Source organism: Zonotrichia leucophrys, chromosome 15, assembly GCF_028769735.1.
Source record: "Zonotrichia leucophrys gambelii isolate GWCS_2022_RI chromosome 15, RI_Zleu_2.0, whole genome shotgun sequence".
In the NCBI taxonomy this organism is placed as follows: domain Eukaryota; kingdom Metazoa; phylum Chordata; class Aves; order Passeriformes; family Passerellidae; genus Zonotrichia; species Zonotrichia leucophrys.
Genome location: NC_088185.1, coordinates 9568101 through 9583069, shown reverse-complemented (window position 1 = coordinate 9583069; position 14969 = coordinate 9568101). Strand labels below are relative to the sequence as shown.

General features: G+C 48.2%; 1 protein-coding gene across 2 annotated transcripts in view; it reads right to left on the bottom strand.

The window, feature by feature from the left end:
- The window catches only part of RBM19 (RNA binding motif protein 19), a 52283-nt gene that overhangs the window by 29078 nt on the left and 8236 nt on the right, over window positions 1-14969 (bottom strand). For both annotated transcript variants that reach the window (XM_064727033.1, XM_064727034.1), the window contains exons 13-21: window positions 14789-14885; window positions 14241-14351; window positions 13208-13408; window positions 12599-12716; window positions 12260-12393; window positions 11236-11296; window positions 9866-9945; window positions 9418-9473; window positions 7770-7886 (exon numbers count right to left, since the gene is read on the bottom strand). In XM_064727033.1, coding sequence (XP_064583103.1) covers window positions 7770-7886; window positions 9418-9473; window positions 9866-9945; window positions 11236-11296; window positions 12260-12393; window positions 12599-12716; window positions 13208-13408; window positions 14241-14351; window positions 14789-14885 — 975 coding nt within the window. The remainder of the gene's footprint in view (window positions 1-7769; window positions 7887-9417; window positions 9474-9865; window positions 9946-11235; window positions 11297-12259; window positions 12394-12598; window positions 12717-13207; window positions 13409-14240; window positions 14352-14788; window positions 14886-14969) is intronic.

Here is a 14969-nt window from a genome sequence, read left to right as displayed (position 1 = left end):
CCTGCGTGACAGCGTGAAATTAATATGATTTTGGGGGAAGCTGGCAGTGAGTAATGAGCAGCTGAAACACCTCATCCCCACCCCCTCGCCCTCCCCAGACTCTTTTAACCCTTCAGCTGCTGGCATGGCATCAAAGAGTGGGAAGAGCAAGAGCTGGGTTAAAGAGAAGTAGGGAAGAGCCATGGAGCACACCTGAAATGGGATTTGCAGGGTGGGTTTTGGCACAAATCTCAGTGGTGCTGCCTGTGAGCAGCCCCAGCCTGTTGAGATGCTGAGACTGGCACCCTTGGGCTTGGAAAAGTCAATATTGCTGCTTTTCCAAGTGAGGTTTCACAAAGAGATGCCCAAAAAAATGAGGGGCTGAAGGAGACCCAAGGCTGTCCTCCAAACACCCCAGAGCCCACCCAGGAGGGGATAACCTGATGTGCACAGACCACACGTGGGCAGCAGAACAAAAAGAGGTTTTCCAAATTCCCTGGTACTTAATAAATGGGAATATGGGCAGAAAAACCATCCCATCTTCACAGGCAGCTGATGTGAGTCTCTGGATGCCTGGTAGGGGTCAGTCCCACAACAGCACCTTCCTCAGAGGATGAGGCTCAGCAGCTTCCCCCTGGACTTAATTGCAGCAAATTTAAGATCTCCTGTCCTCTGCCAGATGCCTGGAAGTGCTCAGGATACTGCTGGGGGAGGAGGAAAGAGAGGTGAGAAGACAGATGGTCATCCTGATCTGCCTTAACTTGATTTCTTCAGGAAAAACAAGGTGCAGACAGAAATGCTGCTGGTGCCAGCAGCTGCAGAAGCCAGCACAGTTCAAAGGCCTTGGGCACAGGCAGAGTCTCAGGGGAGGTGAGAGACTCTGGAATGGAAGGGCTTTAATTGCAATCACATCCCAAGGCTGAAAAATCTCCCAGATTGGGAGAGGGAGAAAGGCTGCAGCAGGCATGAGGTTAAAAAAATAATGATGCAAACAGAGATGCAAATAAAGGACACGATGTCATCGTGAGGAGAAAGCTGTGATTCATTAGAGGCTTGTTCAGGACCTTCTCGTGAAGTGAGACTGAAAAATACCCACACAAGTGAAAGGCAGGGGGGGTGGATGGATCCACATCACCAGCAAAGAGCTGCAGCTAACAAATCCAACAGACAGAGGAACTTTAAGAGCAAGGAGATAATCATCTTGGCTGTACCTTAATGAAAGGCTGAGACACAGGCTCAAAAGTTAGTCCAGTGAAATTTCAATGTTATAGATTGTGCAGTGCCCCAGCTGGCAGCCCCCAAAGGGCCAACTCTGGGAATGAACAAGAACTGGCCACAGTATAAGGCAAAAAAAGAGAGAAATCCATGTTTTTCCTTTCTTAGACACACACAGACTCTTAATTCAGACAAAAAGACACCTTGTAACACTAAGAACCCTGAGTGGGTTATTTCCAGGACACAGCACAAGCAAGCTTTGCTTTTCTCCCTATGGAGAACCACCTGCCCACATCTGAAATTTTTTTGCACTGAAAAAATGGCAAAAAGCCCAAAGCAGAACCCCAGAGTGGCATTTGAACAAGACATTCCAAAAGCAGCCCCTTCCCCAGCTCACTCCACCTCCCTGAGCCCCTCCACGCTGCTGAGCTGAGGAATTTGTGTGGAAAACTAATTAAAGTTCCCTTGGGAAGCTCGGCTGGATGCCCTGGAGAGAGGTGGCAGGAGTCAGGAGAGAGCAGCCCAGAAATTCCCTTCATTTGCACAGGACAAATCCAGGTGTTGGGTGGGCAGAAAAGGGATCTGGAGTACATGGAGAGCAGAAAAGGGGGAAAAAATAAATACAAAAATCAAATATGTAATGAATATTCAAACCCAGGAAAGGGATGTGCTGAAAAAAGAAAATCTTCCTTCTGCTCTTGGGAAGAGCCACCTTTTAAAGCAACTTTGCTAAGATAACACAGAGTTAAACATTTCCTTATCTATGTTAAACACCTTTATGATTCAGACTGAAAAACAGCACTGCAAACCCATTTCCCTCTCCCCCACCCCATGGCTCTCTTTGGAGAGTGGCCAAATTAAAGTGGCCACTTCCATTTCTGGCCTCTGAATATCAACCCAATTCTGCTGTGTTTGGGTTTCCAGCACACAAGGAGAAGATTTGAAGAAGAGGGAGGGGAAAAAATAAATAAAAAGAGTTTAATTTATGCTGTTTGAAATAGAGAAATAAAGCAGCCCAGCAGATTCCTGCATTCCTGGTGCACATTCCTGCAAGCTGCTTCCCAAAAATCTCCTGCACTCTGTATTTTCCTGTGCCACACTGCAGTTTGGGCATGGAAACATCAGGATCCAGGGATGCCCCTGGCACCTGTGCAGGACATCCAGGGCACACAACTCACAGGGCTGGAAGAGCAGAGGTGGCTCAGGGGCAGCTGTGCCAGGGGTTCCCCACCCTCATGGGGGAATTCTTTCCCAATACCCCATCCAGCCCTGCCCTCTGGCACTGGGAGCCATTCCCTGTGTGCTGTCCCTTGTCCCAAATCCCTCTGCAGCTCTCCTGGAGCCCCTTCAGGCATTGGAAAGGGCTCTGAGGTGTCACTGGAACCTTCTCTCCTGCATGTCCCAGCTCCTCCATCAGCTCTGGGGTCTCCTCTGGCCTCTCTCCAACAGCCCCACATGTGCTGTGTTCCCCTGGCACAGCACAGACAGACTGACAGCCAGCACTGGGGCTGAGCCCTTCAGCCAGGACAGAGGGAGCCATCAACCAGGCAGCTTCCTTTTATCCAACACCAAACTCAAACACATCCAGAGGTACAGTCTTTGTGAGAACCTTCAAACAGCAAGGGTGGGAGCCCACAGCCAACGGGGGACAGGGACAGAGGAGGAAAAGCCTCAATCCAGAGGAACATCCTGCATCCCCAGAGGCACCAGGCAGCCACTGAGCAGCCCAGCACAGCCCTGGCATTGCAGTGAGGAGCTGGATGTGAGTACAGGCACCACATCCCCTGTGCCAGCACCCTCAGGAGCAGCCCTGACCCAGCTCCCTGAAGCTCCTGGCCCAGAGCTCCCAGCATGGGCTACCCTGAAATGTAGTTATCCCTAAGGAGAGGCCAAAACAAAGCTTGGGAACCCAGCCCTAAGCTGGAAACTCCAGAGCACAGCCACACTGGGATGCCAAGCAGCAGGTGGAGACCCCTGGCATTGCAGCAGGGGCTGGGGAGGCTTTGGAGAGCTCATGGCCTCACCTATTTCCTGCAGAACATGGTGTGGTGACCCACTCAGCACCACATCGAACTCAGAGGCACCTCCCAGCTGCCACTACACCTCTGAAACACCTTCTGCCCCCAAAGTGCTGTCTGTGGCAGGTGTCCTGGCAAGGTGCAATTCCAGAGCCCTTCCAGTCCTCAGGGGAGGCCAGCAAGGTGGGACCCAGGCCCTGGTCTGCTCCTCCAGGGGTTTCTGCTTCTCCCAGACTCAATTTTGGGCACTCCCTTCTTGCAAGCAGAGGTGTCAGCACTGCAGGGGAGTTCAGGGAATCATTCCCCTGCTCTGCCTGCTCCTTCTGCCACATCAGCAGCTCTGTCCTGCCCCAGATGTGCCAGCACCAACCACCTGCAGCCCCTGTGCTACCCCAGCATCCCTCACAGCCCCCAGAAATTTCTGCAGCTGTCCCCAAGCCCTTGGGCCACTGCCTGGAGACAAGATTCAAGCAGTTAAGAAGCCGCAGCAATCAGTTTTGAGTCATTTCTAACACAACATTTGAGGTTTTAAAAGTGAAGCCCAGCAATCCTGGCAGCACTGGGCATTCTGTTTGCATGGAATGCTCTAATTAACTCTGCCCAGCACTTGCTTAACAAACTCACATATTTCTCCTCAATTTTTTTTCCTCCTCTTGTGTCTTTCACCAGCACAGATTTTCCACATCTTCAACAGGAGGAAGGAGAAATTGTCTCCAGTCATGTAGACTCCATTACTGGCAGAAAGGTGTGAACAGCAAGCATGTCTGGCAGAAGGATTCATTATCCCACCGTGTCCTTTATAATGGGAAATGAAAAGCCCATTCTGGTAACTACACTTTATTATAATAGGTCAGAAGAAGTGAAAGGCATCATCTTATAAAATTAACTTCATAAAGATTGCCTTAAAAAATAATAAAAAAAATCTCTCTGCCAGTTTATCCACTGCATCTCCCTGAGATTTTTTTCTCCCTGCAGAGATTTTTTTCTTCTCTCAGAAAGGGCTGACTCCCAAGTCTTGTCCCACTTCACTTTTTCCTCCTCATCAGGCCCAGATATTTGCTTTGCCAGATGCAATAAATGCCATGTCTTTGTCAAGACAAAGAAAACAGTCAGCAAAGGAGTTAAAATTAACAGAGACACCCACCCCAAAGGCCTCTGCAAGAAGCAGTGTTACTTTCTGTGTAGGAAAGTCAGGCTGTGCAGATAAGTGCCCCTGATAACCTGTTCTGTGCCCTGCAATACCTTCCAATTGCTCTTCTGCTCACTGCTTCTTTAGGCAAACTAAAGCTAATGATAATTTTGTGATTTAACAGCTTTGTGCAACGTGTCTGACTGCAGTTCCTGAGAGATGATAAACCACCTGAGTCCTGATCTCCTCAGCTAACTGGAACTAACAATTGCTGCAAATTCCAGAGAAATCAAAGATAAAACCAAAATTCTAAGTTCTCAGATATATCCTGCAAAGAAAAGAAACAACTTCATCTCCCAAACACATAACTCCAAAAACTCCATCCTTTGGTGGGATGAGCAGCAGCTCTGCCAAACTCCAAGCACACCCTGGACTGACTCCATCCCCCAGGTTGCCTTGGATTGGGCAGGAATCCTTTAGGAAGTGTTTTTCTAAATTTTATCATTCCCTTTCTGAGGAAAATGAAACCCCCATCTCCTCAAAACATTATAAATCACTTGCAAACAGCCTGATTTTCCATCTTCGTGGAGTTGGGAAAGGAGGGTGGAAGGGGATGCTCTGAAACAAAGAGTTAATTGGAACTCCCAATGAAGGCTGCATGGATCTCATGTGATAGATTCTTAGAGGAGCCCAATTTTCAGAAATTGCCAGGGCTCCAATCTGTGAAAATGTGGCCTTTCACAGATCTCCAATTCAGCTTGCCACATCTAGAGTTCCTTCTGAGAAAAAAAAAAACAAGTCTTGCCATAAAAGCCCCACAATTTGGTAGGAAAAATTAGAATTAGCAGCCTTCATGGGATAGCAATCCCTTTGTCTCTCCTCCCCTAACTGTGGCTCTTTGCTAAGAACTAAGCACCATTTACCTCTTGTTATTTTTCCAGGTAGTAAAGAGAAGAGTAGGATCTAATCAAGAACAAAAATAGGTGAAAAAAACACACCCACAAAAGCTAAATCTTCACACCTCGCCCAAAAGCAGCCCCTATAATTGAACAGCAGTTCTCCCTCTGAAGAAGATAGGTGTTATCTTAAAAAAAAAAAAAAAAAGATAAATAAATCTCTTGAGGGTGCAAGAGAGGGCAGAACCTCCAGGAAAACGTGGCAGGACATGCTCTGAACCAGTGTCACCCCCCAGCAAAGCCACAGGGGCTGGGCTGGGAGCAGGGAGCACCTGAGGCCTGCTAATGGAACTGCTAAAATGGGATTATTTTGCAGGCAGAGGATCTGAGCTGCTGATCAGAGCATTCCTGACTCCCCCCAAACCCCTTCATGAAGCAGCACCTTTCTCCAGTGCAGGGAACAAAGCCTGCTGGCCCCACATTCCAGAGTGAAGAAGTTCCTCCAGGCTGCTGCAGGAGCACAGGCAGTGCTGCAGGGCAAGGCTGAACGTTTCAGTGATAGATTCATAAAAAAACCAAGATCCAAAAGTGTAAAACCAGCCTGGGCAGGGATCCCTGAACTGCCACAGCTGGGCAGGTACAGCAGCTTGAAAAATCCACTCTCCAGAGCACCCAGAGCACTTGGTTTGTGCTCCAGGGCCACCTAAACCTCCTGTGGGGCCATTTGAGAAGGGGGACTGAGCACCTTGACAAAACTCAAAACATGGAAATATTTGTTTTGGGGTGAAAAATAAATATATCTACACACATATAATGTGTCACAAATATTTTTGAACAATATTGGCATAATCTATGTATTTTTCTGGGGTAATGCATACAGATACATAGATTCTGTGTGGATGTATATAATGTGTGTGTACATAAAATAAATATACACATATAAACTGAATAGTTATTCCTAATTTAATATTTATAAATTAATATTTATTTATTGTGAAATTAATATTTATTTATTTAAAATTCATATTTCTTGATTTTTCTGCTCCTGCAGGGCTGGAAGGTGGCTCTGGAGCAGGGGAAACAATAGGGAAGATGCTCACCCTGTAAAACCTGGGGCCTGGGGCTGTCACCCTGTGTGCTGATCAGCCTGGCTGAGTGGCCTGGTGGTCCCCAGGCTGGCTGTCCCTTGCTGTCCCCAGGCTGGCTTTCCTGGGCAGGCTAAGAGTGCCCCCTGCAGCCCTGCCAGCCCTTCCTCTGCCAAAGGACTGCTTGCCATTGCCAATAAATCCCCAACAAAAGCCAAACTAAGGCAGGTTCCTAAAGGCAGAGCAAGCCCAAAGCTCCAGAGCTGATTGAAGGGCACAAACAAAGCAATGCAGGAGGGTGAGGTGCTGGCTGTGCCTGGTTTGGGCTGCTCCAGAGGACAGGAGTGAAAGGAATGTCCCCCCAAGCTGCTGATTTTGTTTTGAGGATAAACCCAGCTCTGAACATCCCAGGTGAATGAAAGGGAAGCTCTGAGAGTGCTGTCACCAGCTGGAAGCTGCAAAATCAATCAGATGCTCCCCTGCCCCTCCTCTCCACAGCTCTGAGGTGCCAGACAAGACAGGAGGGAAAAATCCCACACCAAAAACCCCCCACAGGCTCTGTGCCTGTGATGTACAAACCCTCCCGGTGCCTTGAACTTCACCTCAGCCCTGGCTTTGCTGGCTCCAGCTTTACGAGGGTCACGGCTCTGGCTGGGAGTGTTGGGATTTAAATTAGTAAAGCTCCACGTGCTGAGGAAACTCAGCATGGCACTGGCAGCCCAGGGGCTCTGCCTGGATCCCTCAGGGCAGAACTGAAGCAAAATGCTTCAAGAAAAACCTTTTGGTCTTCTAGAGGCATCTCGTTGTTGTGACCGTCATCACACCCCTGTCCAAAAGCCAAGTCATGCTTTGCCTTTAGTGAAATCCCTGGAATTCATCCCAAATGAATCCCTGGAATTCATCCCTCACAGCCTGCAAGGGAGCAGCCTCCCAGCCACACAGGAGCCACATCTTGACATAAATAAAGGAGGTGCAATTCCATCAAGACAGGGAAACACAAAAATCGCTGCCAGGGGCTTTGCGCTGCGTGGTCTGAGCAGGTTTTAAAGGGTTAAGGAAAGAAATGTCCCAGAAATGTGACAAAATCACCCAACTTCTGCTAAGACAAGCCCACTGAGGCCACAGAGGCAGAAAAATCAACAATTCCTGCAAACCAAGAGCAGAGCAGGGACCACAGCTGGGGCAGTGAGCAAAACATTCCTGGGAGCAGCAAAGATGCCTTTCCTTTCACAAAGTTTTGTCTATTTTTCAGGATGGAACAAGGCTTAAATCACAGCACAAAAGGCTGAGGACACACAGAACACGGAGGTGATCCCAAAATCCCTGTTTTCTTCCACAAAGACAAGAAAAAAATTCACAACATTCACAATATGAGGAAGACCCTGAATGAAAATCACAGCAGCTCCACCCCAGAGTGACCCATAGACCCAAGAAATCACTTTCCCACCTGAAGAGCTCCCTGATTTCCTTGACAGTGGCCTGGAAGGGGATGTTTCTAACCAGGATCTTGGAAGTTTTCTGCTTCTTGGCAGTCTGTTTCTTCCTGGCTGATTTCACAGCAGGCCTGGAAGGCAACGGGAAGGGCAGGTGAAGAGCAGGGAGCAGCAAAGCCCCTTTGAACTGTGGCTCCCTCAGGATTTGGAATGTGGAAAATTGAGGCATCCTGGGTTGTGCCAGTGGCACAGGACACCAAGAAATATCAAATTCCAAACACCCTAAAATCCTACATATGGAAATTAAATAGCCCATCTTGCTCCAGTTGAGGTCCTCATCTCAATTTGCCACATTTGTCACCAAATCTTACCCTTTAATTGTCAGGAAAATGCATTAACAAATACATTTTAAAAATTAGCTTAATGTAAGCTAATTTTAATTATTTTTCTTCCTGGCTTATAAAACAGTACATGAAATTTTGTAACAGAGCATTAATTTTTATTTTTTTTTTACCTCTGGATTTGTATTGCATTTGGACAAGGTTAGAATTTACCTAACACAAAAGGCTTATTCCATAAAGCAAAGCACTTCCCATTGTGGCCTGGATACCTGCTGAAGGGATTTTTAAAAACAAACTGGATAAAAATGGTTTATGAAAGAATTGAAATACAAAGTGCAGACACAGGAGTTGTCAGACTGCTTGTGGTCCCCAGGAACCAGATTTTCAAACAAATTTTGACATTTAACAGATATCACTTCCAGCAGGGTTTCCAGAGTGTCTGAAGCACAAGTTTTAGGTGCCAACATTCAAGTACCTGGATTAATTTGCAGCTTTACAGTTAGAATATTCTGTGCTGAGTAAAAACTAGGAAGGAATACCTAAAAACTGAGCCTAATTCTAAGTAAATTCACCCACAAGTAACCTTCTCTTCTGCGCCCGACTGCCCAGAGCAAAGGAGCTAAATCCAAACTTTTATTTCAAGCAAGAAACTTGGTTTTGTCTTGATTTGATCAGAATATTATTCTTAAGCTCTTTTTTTCTCAGATGAGCAGATAGAATACTCCATTACCCAGAGAAGATTTCTCTCCAATAACTTTTTAAACCCCTGGGAACTCACAGTGCTGCCACCAAAACAGGATTTTTCCTTAAGCAGGGAAGAAAACTCTGCCTTGGTTCTCACTTTGGACTCATTTTTGGGTGCCACTTCCTCATTCCTCTTTTTTTTTTTTCCTTTCAAGCAAAACTGAGTCAGTAGAGCAGAGCAAAGGCTGATGTGTTCAACAGCTGGAGCACTCCTGGATGCAGATGAAGGGAAGAAGAAGGGGAAGAAGAAGGGGAAGAAGAAGGGGAAGAAGAAGGGGAAGAAGAAGGGGAAGAAGAAGGGGAAGAAGAAGGGGAAGAAGAAGGGGAAGAAGAAGGGGAAGAAGAAGGGGAAGAAGAAGGGGAAGAAGAAGGGGAAGAAGAAGGGGAAGAAGAAGGGGAAGAAGAAGGGGAAGAAGAAGGGGAAGAAGAAGGGGAAGAAGAAGGGGAAGAAGAAGGGGAAGAAGAAGGGGAAGAAGAAGGGGAAGAAGAAGGGGAAGAAGAAGGGGAAGAAGAAGGGGAAGAAGCTCCCAAGGATTACTGCAGCTGAAATGTCACTGAGGGGAGAGGTGAGCCTCACCTGACAGCTCTCTCTGACAGCTTCACTTCCAGCTTGTGGCCATCCACAGTGCAGCCCTGCGAGTGCAAACAAAGAAACAGCAGGAAAAAAAAAAGGATATAATTAATAGAAATAAATATATAGAAGAATTAGAAGTTAAAGCAGCACTAAATGAACATTAATCAGTATTTGTTCTGTGAGGGGATATCTGGGTCTGCACCTGACAGGAAAACTCATGAAAATTCAATCCTTGCACATTTTCTGAATTTCCACCTTGGATCAGCACTAAGAAATTAACTTCTCCAGTCTGTCCTTTTACAAACCCTCTTCCCTCCAAAGCCTGACCCATTTTAGAGGCTTCTCCACCTGCACAGTGCAACCCTCAGCCCTGACATCCCCAGGTGCTTTTGGCAGTGCCAGGCTGAAGCAAATCTCTGGAGAGAGCTGCAGCAGGGAGGCTCAGGCTCACCTGGAGCTGGCGCAGGGCTCTCTGGGCACTCTCTGGCTTCTTGTACTCCACAAAGCCAAAGCCCATGGAAAGCAGAGTGCCTGTCAGGAGAGAAAGGGGCTTGGTAAGGAAGCAGTGATGATATGAGATATAAAAACAAACCAGGAGCAAGCACTGATGGCCAAAACTGGGGGGACAAAAGCTTAATACCCCATAAAAAAGGCCAGCCAGACCATGGCCGGTCTCATGAGCACCCCTGGCTGAGTTTTTGAGCAAGGCTCTGCTCTGGACCAGCTGGTTTTGGTGCTGATGTGATGAGGAGATGTTGCACTCAAAACCAATGTTTTGCTTTGCATCATCTCAGTGCAACTTCCTTAAACAAAACACTGCAAAGCAACTGCTGGTCACAGTCAGGGGAAGAGATCCTGTTGTGGAGACAGACATCCCATAAACTGGAGTGGGTGAGCAGCTGTCACTTCCACAACAAAGGAGAACCATCCTTCCCCATCCTTCCCCTCCCTGCCCAGCAAAAGCCTGCAGTCCCACCACACCCCTGAGCAACATGCTGCCTAACACAGCAGCCATAATTAAGGGACAATTAATAATGAGGGGAGAAAACAACACCCCATTTTCAATTTCAGAGCCTCAGCAGTGGCAGAGTGTAGAGATGACTCCCAGTACCTGAAGGGATCGGGTGCTACAAGATCAGCCCACTCTTGGTGCTGCCTGCTCAGACCCATGAGCAGAACTGAAGAATTCACTTTATTTTTCATTTTATTTCTTTATCTCCCAGCAGATCTGAGTATTTAAATATCACATCACAGGGAAGCTCTGTCAAGGGGAAATGGCACAAAGCTGTGCAGCTCCCAGGGAGAAGCCCCAGCCCCTCCAGCCAGCATTTGCCTTAATCCAAGTCCTTGGGAAGGGAGAGCAGCCAACAGCAGGCACAGGCACTCATCCCTGCAGCCTGGGGGGCTCAGGGCTGGCAGGGAGAAGGCAAACCCAGCCCACTCAGCACAGCTCTCAGCCAGGCATCCTTGAGGATATTTGCAGGATAATGCAGGGTTTAATCATCACAGGGCACTGGCTCCTGTCAGCCTGCATCCCACTCTCCTCTGTGATCCTGAAGGAGTTTGGCTTCTCCCATCTCAAGATCTCAAGAGAAGGCCACATCTCCACAAATCCCACAATGGAGTTTTAACCTTCTAGACCCAACCCTGGGAGAAGCTTTGGCTGCTGCTTGCAGCCATTTCCACGGGAACACTTCTGGAAGCACTGAGGATTTTGCCAGCAGGAGCACAAATGCTCAGCCAGATGAGTGCTGAAGCAATGCCACACCTGAGCCCTCAGCTCAGCTGAGGGAAGGAATTGAACAGCAGCATCTAAAGTACCTGCTTTGTCTTTCTTCTTGGATATTGTGCAGCTCTTCAGGGCTCCCACTTTGGAGAATGTCTGCAAGGAATTTGGACACGTGATTTAGTTCCCTTTGTCACAGGCTTGTAACTCAACTGCCAGCAGGGCCCTGTGCCACACAGCCCCACCTCCCCCAGCACTGCAGCTGAGCCTCTCCCCAGCAAATTATTCCTCTACAAATACACACACACAGAGTTTGAAAGGCATCAAGACAGGTATTCCCACAAATCTTCCTGTGCCCCTCAAAGTGCAGAGATCTGAGGTGGCTCTGGAGGAACACTCTGGATTGCAAAATGCCCTCAGCCAGGTAGAGGCCTTAAAGGTGCTGCCTGTCCCTAGAACACAGCTCTTCCCAAAAATGGGGGCTAGAGGGTAGCAAACTATTTATTTGACTCCCTTGTAAAGCCAGAAAAAGAAAAGGGGACTGCACTGGGTATTTATTTGTCCACAGCTGGAGCAGAGTCTCTGCAAGACTCACAGGGTGCCTGAGCCATGGAATGTGGCATTTTACACAGCTACAAGAAGTGCCAGAGATGGGAAATTCCAGCTGCTTTTCCTTATTTTGCTATTACCACCCCACATAACTCCAGGAATGCCACTCTCTCTCCTAAGTGCTTATTGAGGTGAAGCAGCACAAGGCAGCACACTGTCAGCAGAACTGAGAGGCAAAGCACACTCAGAAATCATCATTTATTTATTCCTTCACTGCCTCTCACACACCAAGCAGTGGCAGAGCTGCAGCAGTGCCTGTCCCAAGGAGCAGCACTACAGAAAACATGGCAAATCAGAAGATTTAGTAGATTTCTGTTAGAAGATTTCCTACTGCCTCCACCTGTCTCTAGGTGGAATTAAACCCCAAAAAACCAGCTCCAGATGCATTTGTCTTATCTGACACCTGGAGTGATGTTCCCAGCCCCAGTAGAACCCAGTGCTCTCTCATCTCCCACCAGATCACACTGGCTGCAGCTGAAATCCTTTAAACACTGTGTCCTTGTTGCTCACCTCCTTCAGTGTGTCTTCTGTGGTGGCAAAGTTCAGGTTTTTAATGAACAAGGTACACCCAGGAATATTTTCTTCTTCTTCTTCTTCCTCCTCCTCCTCTTCTGCTGCTTCCTCTGAGTCTTTTATAGCTTCACCTGAACCAAGAATAAACCAAACTTTGTAAGATGTAACAAAGCCAAATTTTGGGGGAGTTGTCCACTCAAACTGTGGGGGAGCCCCTGGGATGGGGAGAAAGGTGTGGTGTTTAGGGAGGAAAGTCACCCAGACAAAACACATCCTGGGGCTTGACACAACCCCAGAGAAACACAGAGACCCCAGCAAGTGAGCCAGAGTTCTTACCTGGTACCAGCCCTGCTTCACCCTCCTTTCCTGGACCCCCAGCTTTTTTATTCTGAGGGGTTGGGCTGAGGAAAACCCCCATTGGAGCCCACTCCAGATACAAAGGCACAGAATGGAACTGTGAAGGGAAGACAGGAGAGAAAGGAGTGAAGGAAAAACTCTGCTCTCAGCTTCATTTTCACCTCACTCTGTAATGAAAAACAGCACTGGAAAAGCTGAATAACCTTTGCAAGTGGCTAAACTCTGTCAGGTAAGGACCCAGCCTTACAAGACTGCAGTCTAAACTCTCTGTCAGGTAAGGATCCAGCTCTACAGGACCAGAGCCTAAATTCTCTGTCACAGAAGGATCCAGCCTTACAGGACCACAGCCTGCCATGGGTCACTCCCAGACGAGAAAGGAAAAGGAAACCCTCCAGCTGTGTCACAGCCCCCTTCTCCAGCATCCTCTGCAGGCTGAGCCCTGCTCTGCTGTACCAGGCACCTCCCTAAACCCAAAGGACACAGCTTGGAACACCAGTGCCTCTGGGATAACACCTTCCCACACTCAGAGTGGGCCCTCCTGCAGCTCCCCCACTCACCAAGACCCCCCTCCCCAGGCAGTGCCCTCACCTTGGAGTAGGCCAGCCTGGTGAAGGCTTGCTTGGCCTCTGTGGGCTCCAGGAACTCCACGATGGCTGTGATGCCTCCCTCTGGCAGCAGCACCCGGCCCAGGCCCCCATGCTGCCCAAAGAGCTCCTCCAGCTCCAGGGCACTGGTGCCAGCTGGCAGGTTCTTCACCAGGATCACGGTCCTGCTCCTCTCACCAGCAGCCTGGCACAGCCAGCAGGGAAAGAAAGAAAGAATATGGCATGGAAGAGAGCAAATCCAGCAATTTTCTAACTGGAGATTTCAGATCTCCAAGGCTGTGCTCTCCCTCTCTCTGTCACTCCTTTCCCTGATCCAAAAGGACTGACAGGCATGTAGGAAAATCCCTGGAAAATCCACATCTCACGGATGGAAGTGTGAGCTGCAGATCCACAGGGGCTCCTTCCCTGCCCACCATCCTCATGCCACCATATCATGGATTTCACCCATCCTGAGAGCCACTGCCTTTTCAAATGGGTACATTTCCTGTCACATTCACATTTTCTGAAAAATTCCTTTGCCCAGGTTTTTCTCCTGGGAAGCTGAGAAGCCTCAGAGAAAAGGAAAACAATTCTTATCTCATTTGCTTCTCCTGTGTTGTGCTCATGTGGAATGTGTTTGGAGATTGTTTAGCCACAGGTGATTGTTTCATTGGTTTCTGCTGGGAATTATTTTGACTCTTTGGCCGATCAGGGCCAAGCTGTGTCAGGACTCTGGAAGGAGTCAGGAGTTTTCATTATTATCTTTTTAGCATTCAGTAAGTATCCTTTCTGTATTCTTTAGTTAGTTAGTTTAGTATTCTTTAATATAATATTATAAAATAATAAATGAGCCTTCTGAGAACATGGAGTCAGATTCATCACTCCCTCCTGCAATGGGGGTCCCAGCAAATACAATAATTTCCTAACTCATCAGGCAGGGTTCAATCCTGCAAGATGCTGAGGATTTAATTACCAATTTCCAAGAGAGCTGAGAAGACCAGGACTAGAAGAGGTGGATCCCCATTGGTGCCTCTCACCTGGCTGAAGGAATCCAGGCTGACTCCGTTTTCCACGAGGAACCGGCGGATTTCCTGCACCAGCTCCGTTTCTCCCAGAGCCACTCTCACTGCCACGCTGTCTTTGCTCTCCTGCAGGAAAGAATTCAGTCACCTGCTGCTCTCAGAAGCACATGCAAAGGGAATGTGGCAGGCAGCTGGAGGGTAAAATGCTCCAGCTCCTCTGCAGCTGCTGGAAATAAATTGTACTGTTGGAATTCAAACACGTCCCAGAGTAAAAAGAAATTTCCAGGAAGGATCTGAGCTTTAGGGTGTTAATTTTCACCACTTCTAGTTATGCAGAAATGCAAAATTCAGCCACAGGAAAGCAGAGTGGGAAGGAAGGTTGGGGACCAAAGGATCAATAGGCTCAGACCCCATAGAGCTGCTACAGAACCAGAGACCCCAGAGCCTGTGTGGTGCCCATGGATGCACAGAGGCTTTTCCTGTGCAAGATGAGGCCCTGGCCACAAAGAAACAGGCAGGAAAGTGATGTCCCAGCCCAGCTGATCCATCCCAGCCCAACTCACAGCATCCAGCACTTGGCTTTTGGCAGCATTGTACTTGTGGGCCATGGCATCAGCCACAGCGTTTGTCCCCACGAACAGAGCGTTCCAGTTGTGGGAGCTGCCAAGAGAAAACACAGCCAGGGTCAGTCATGGGCCCTCCAGCCAATAATCCTGGGATAAAACAGCTCTGAGCACCAGCATG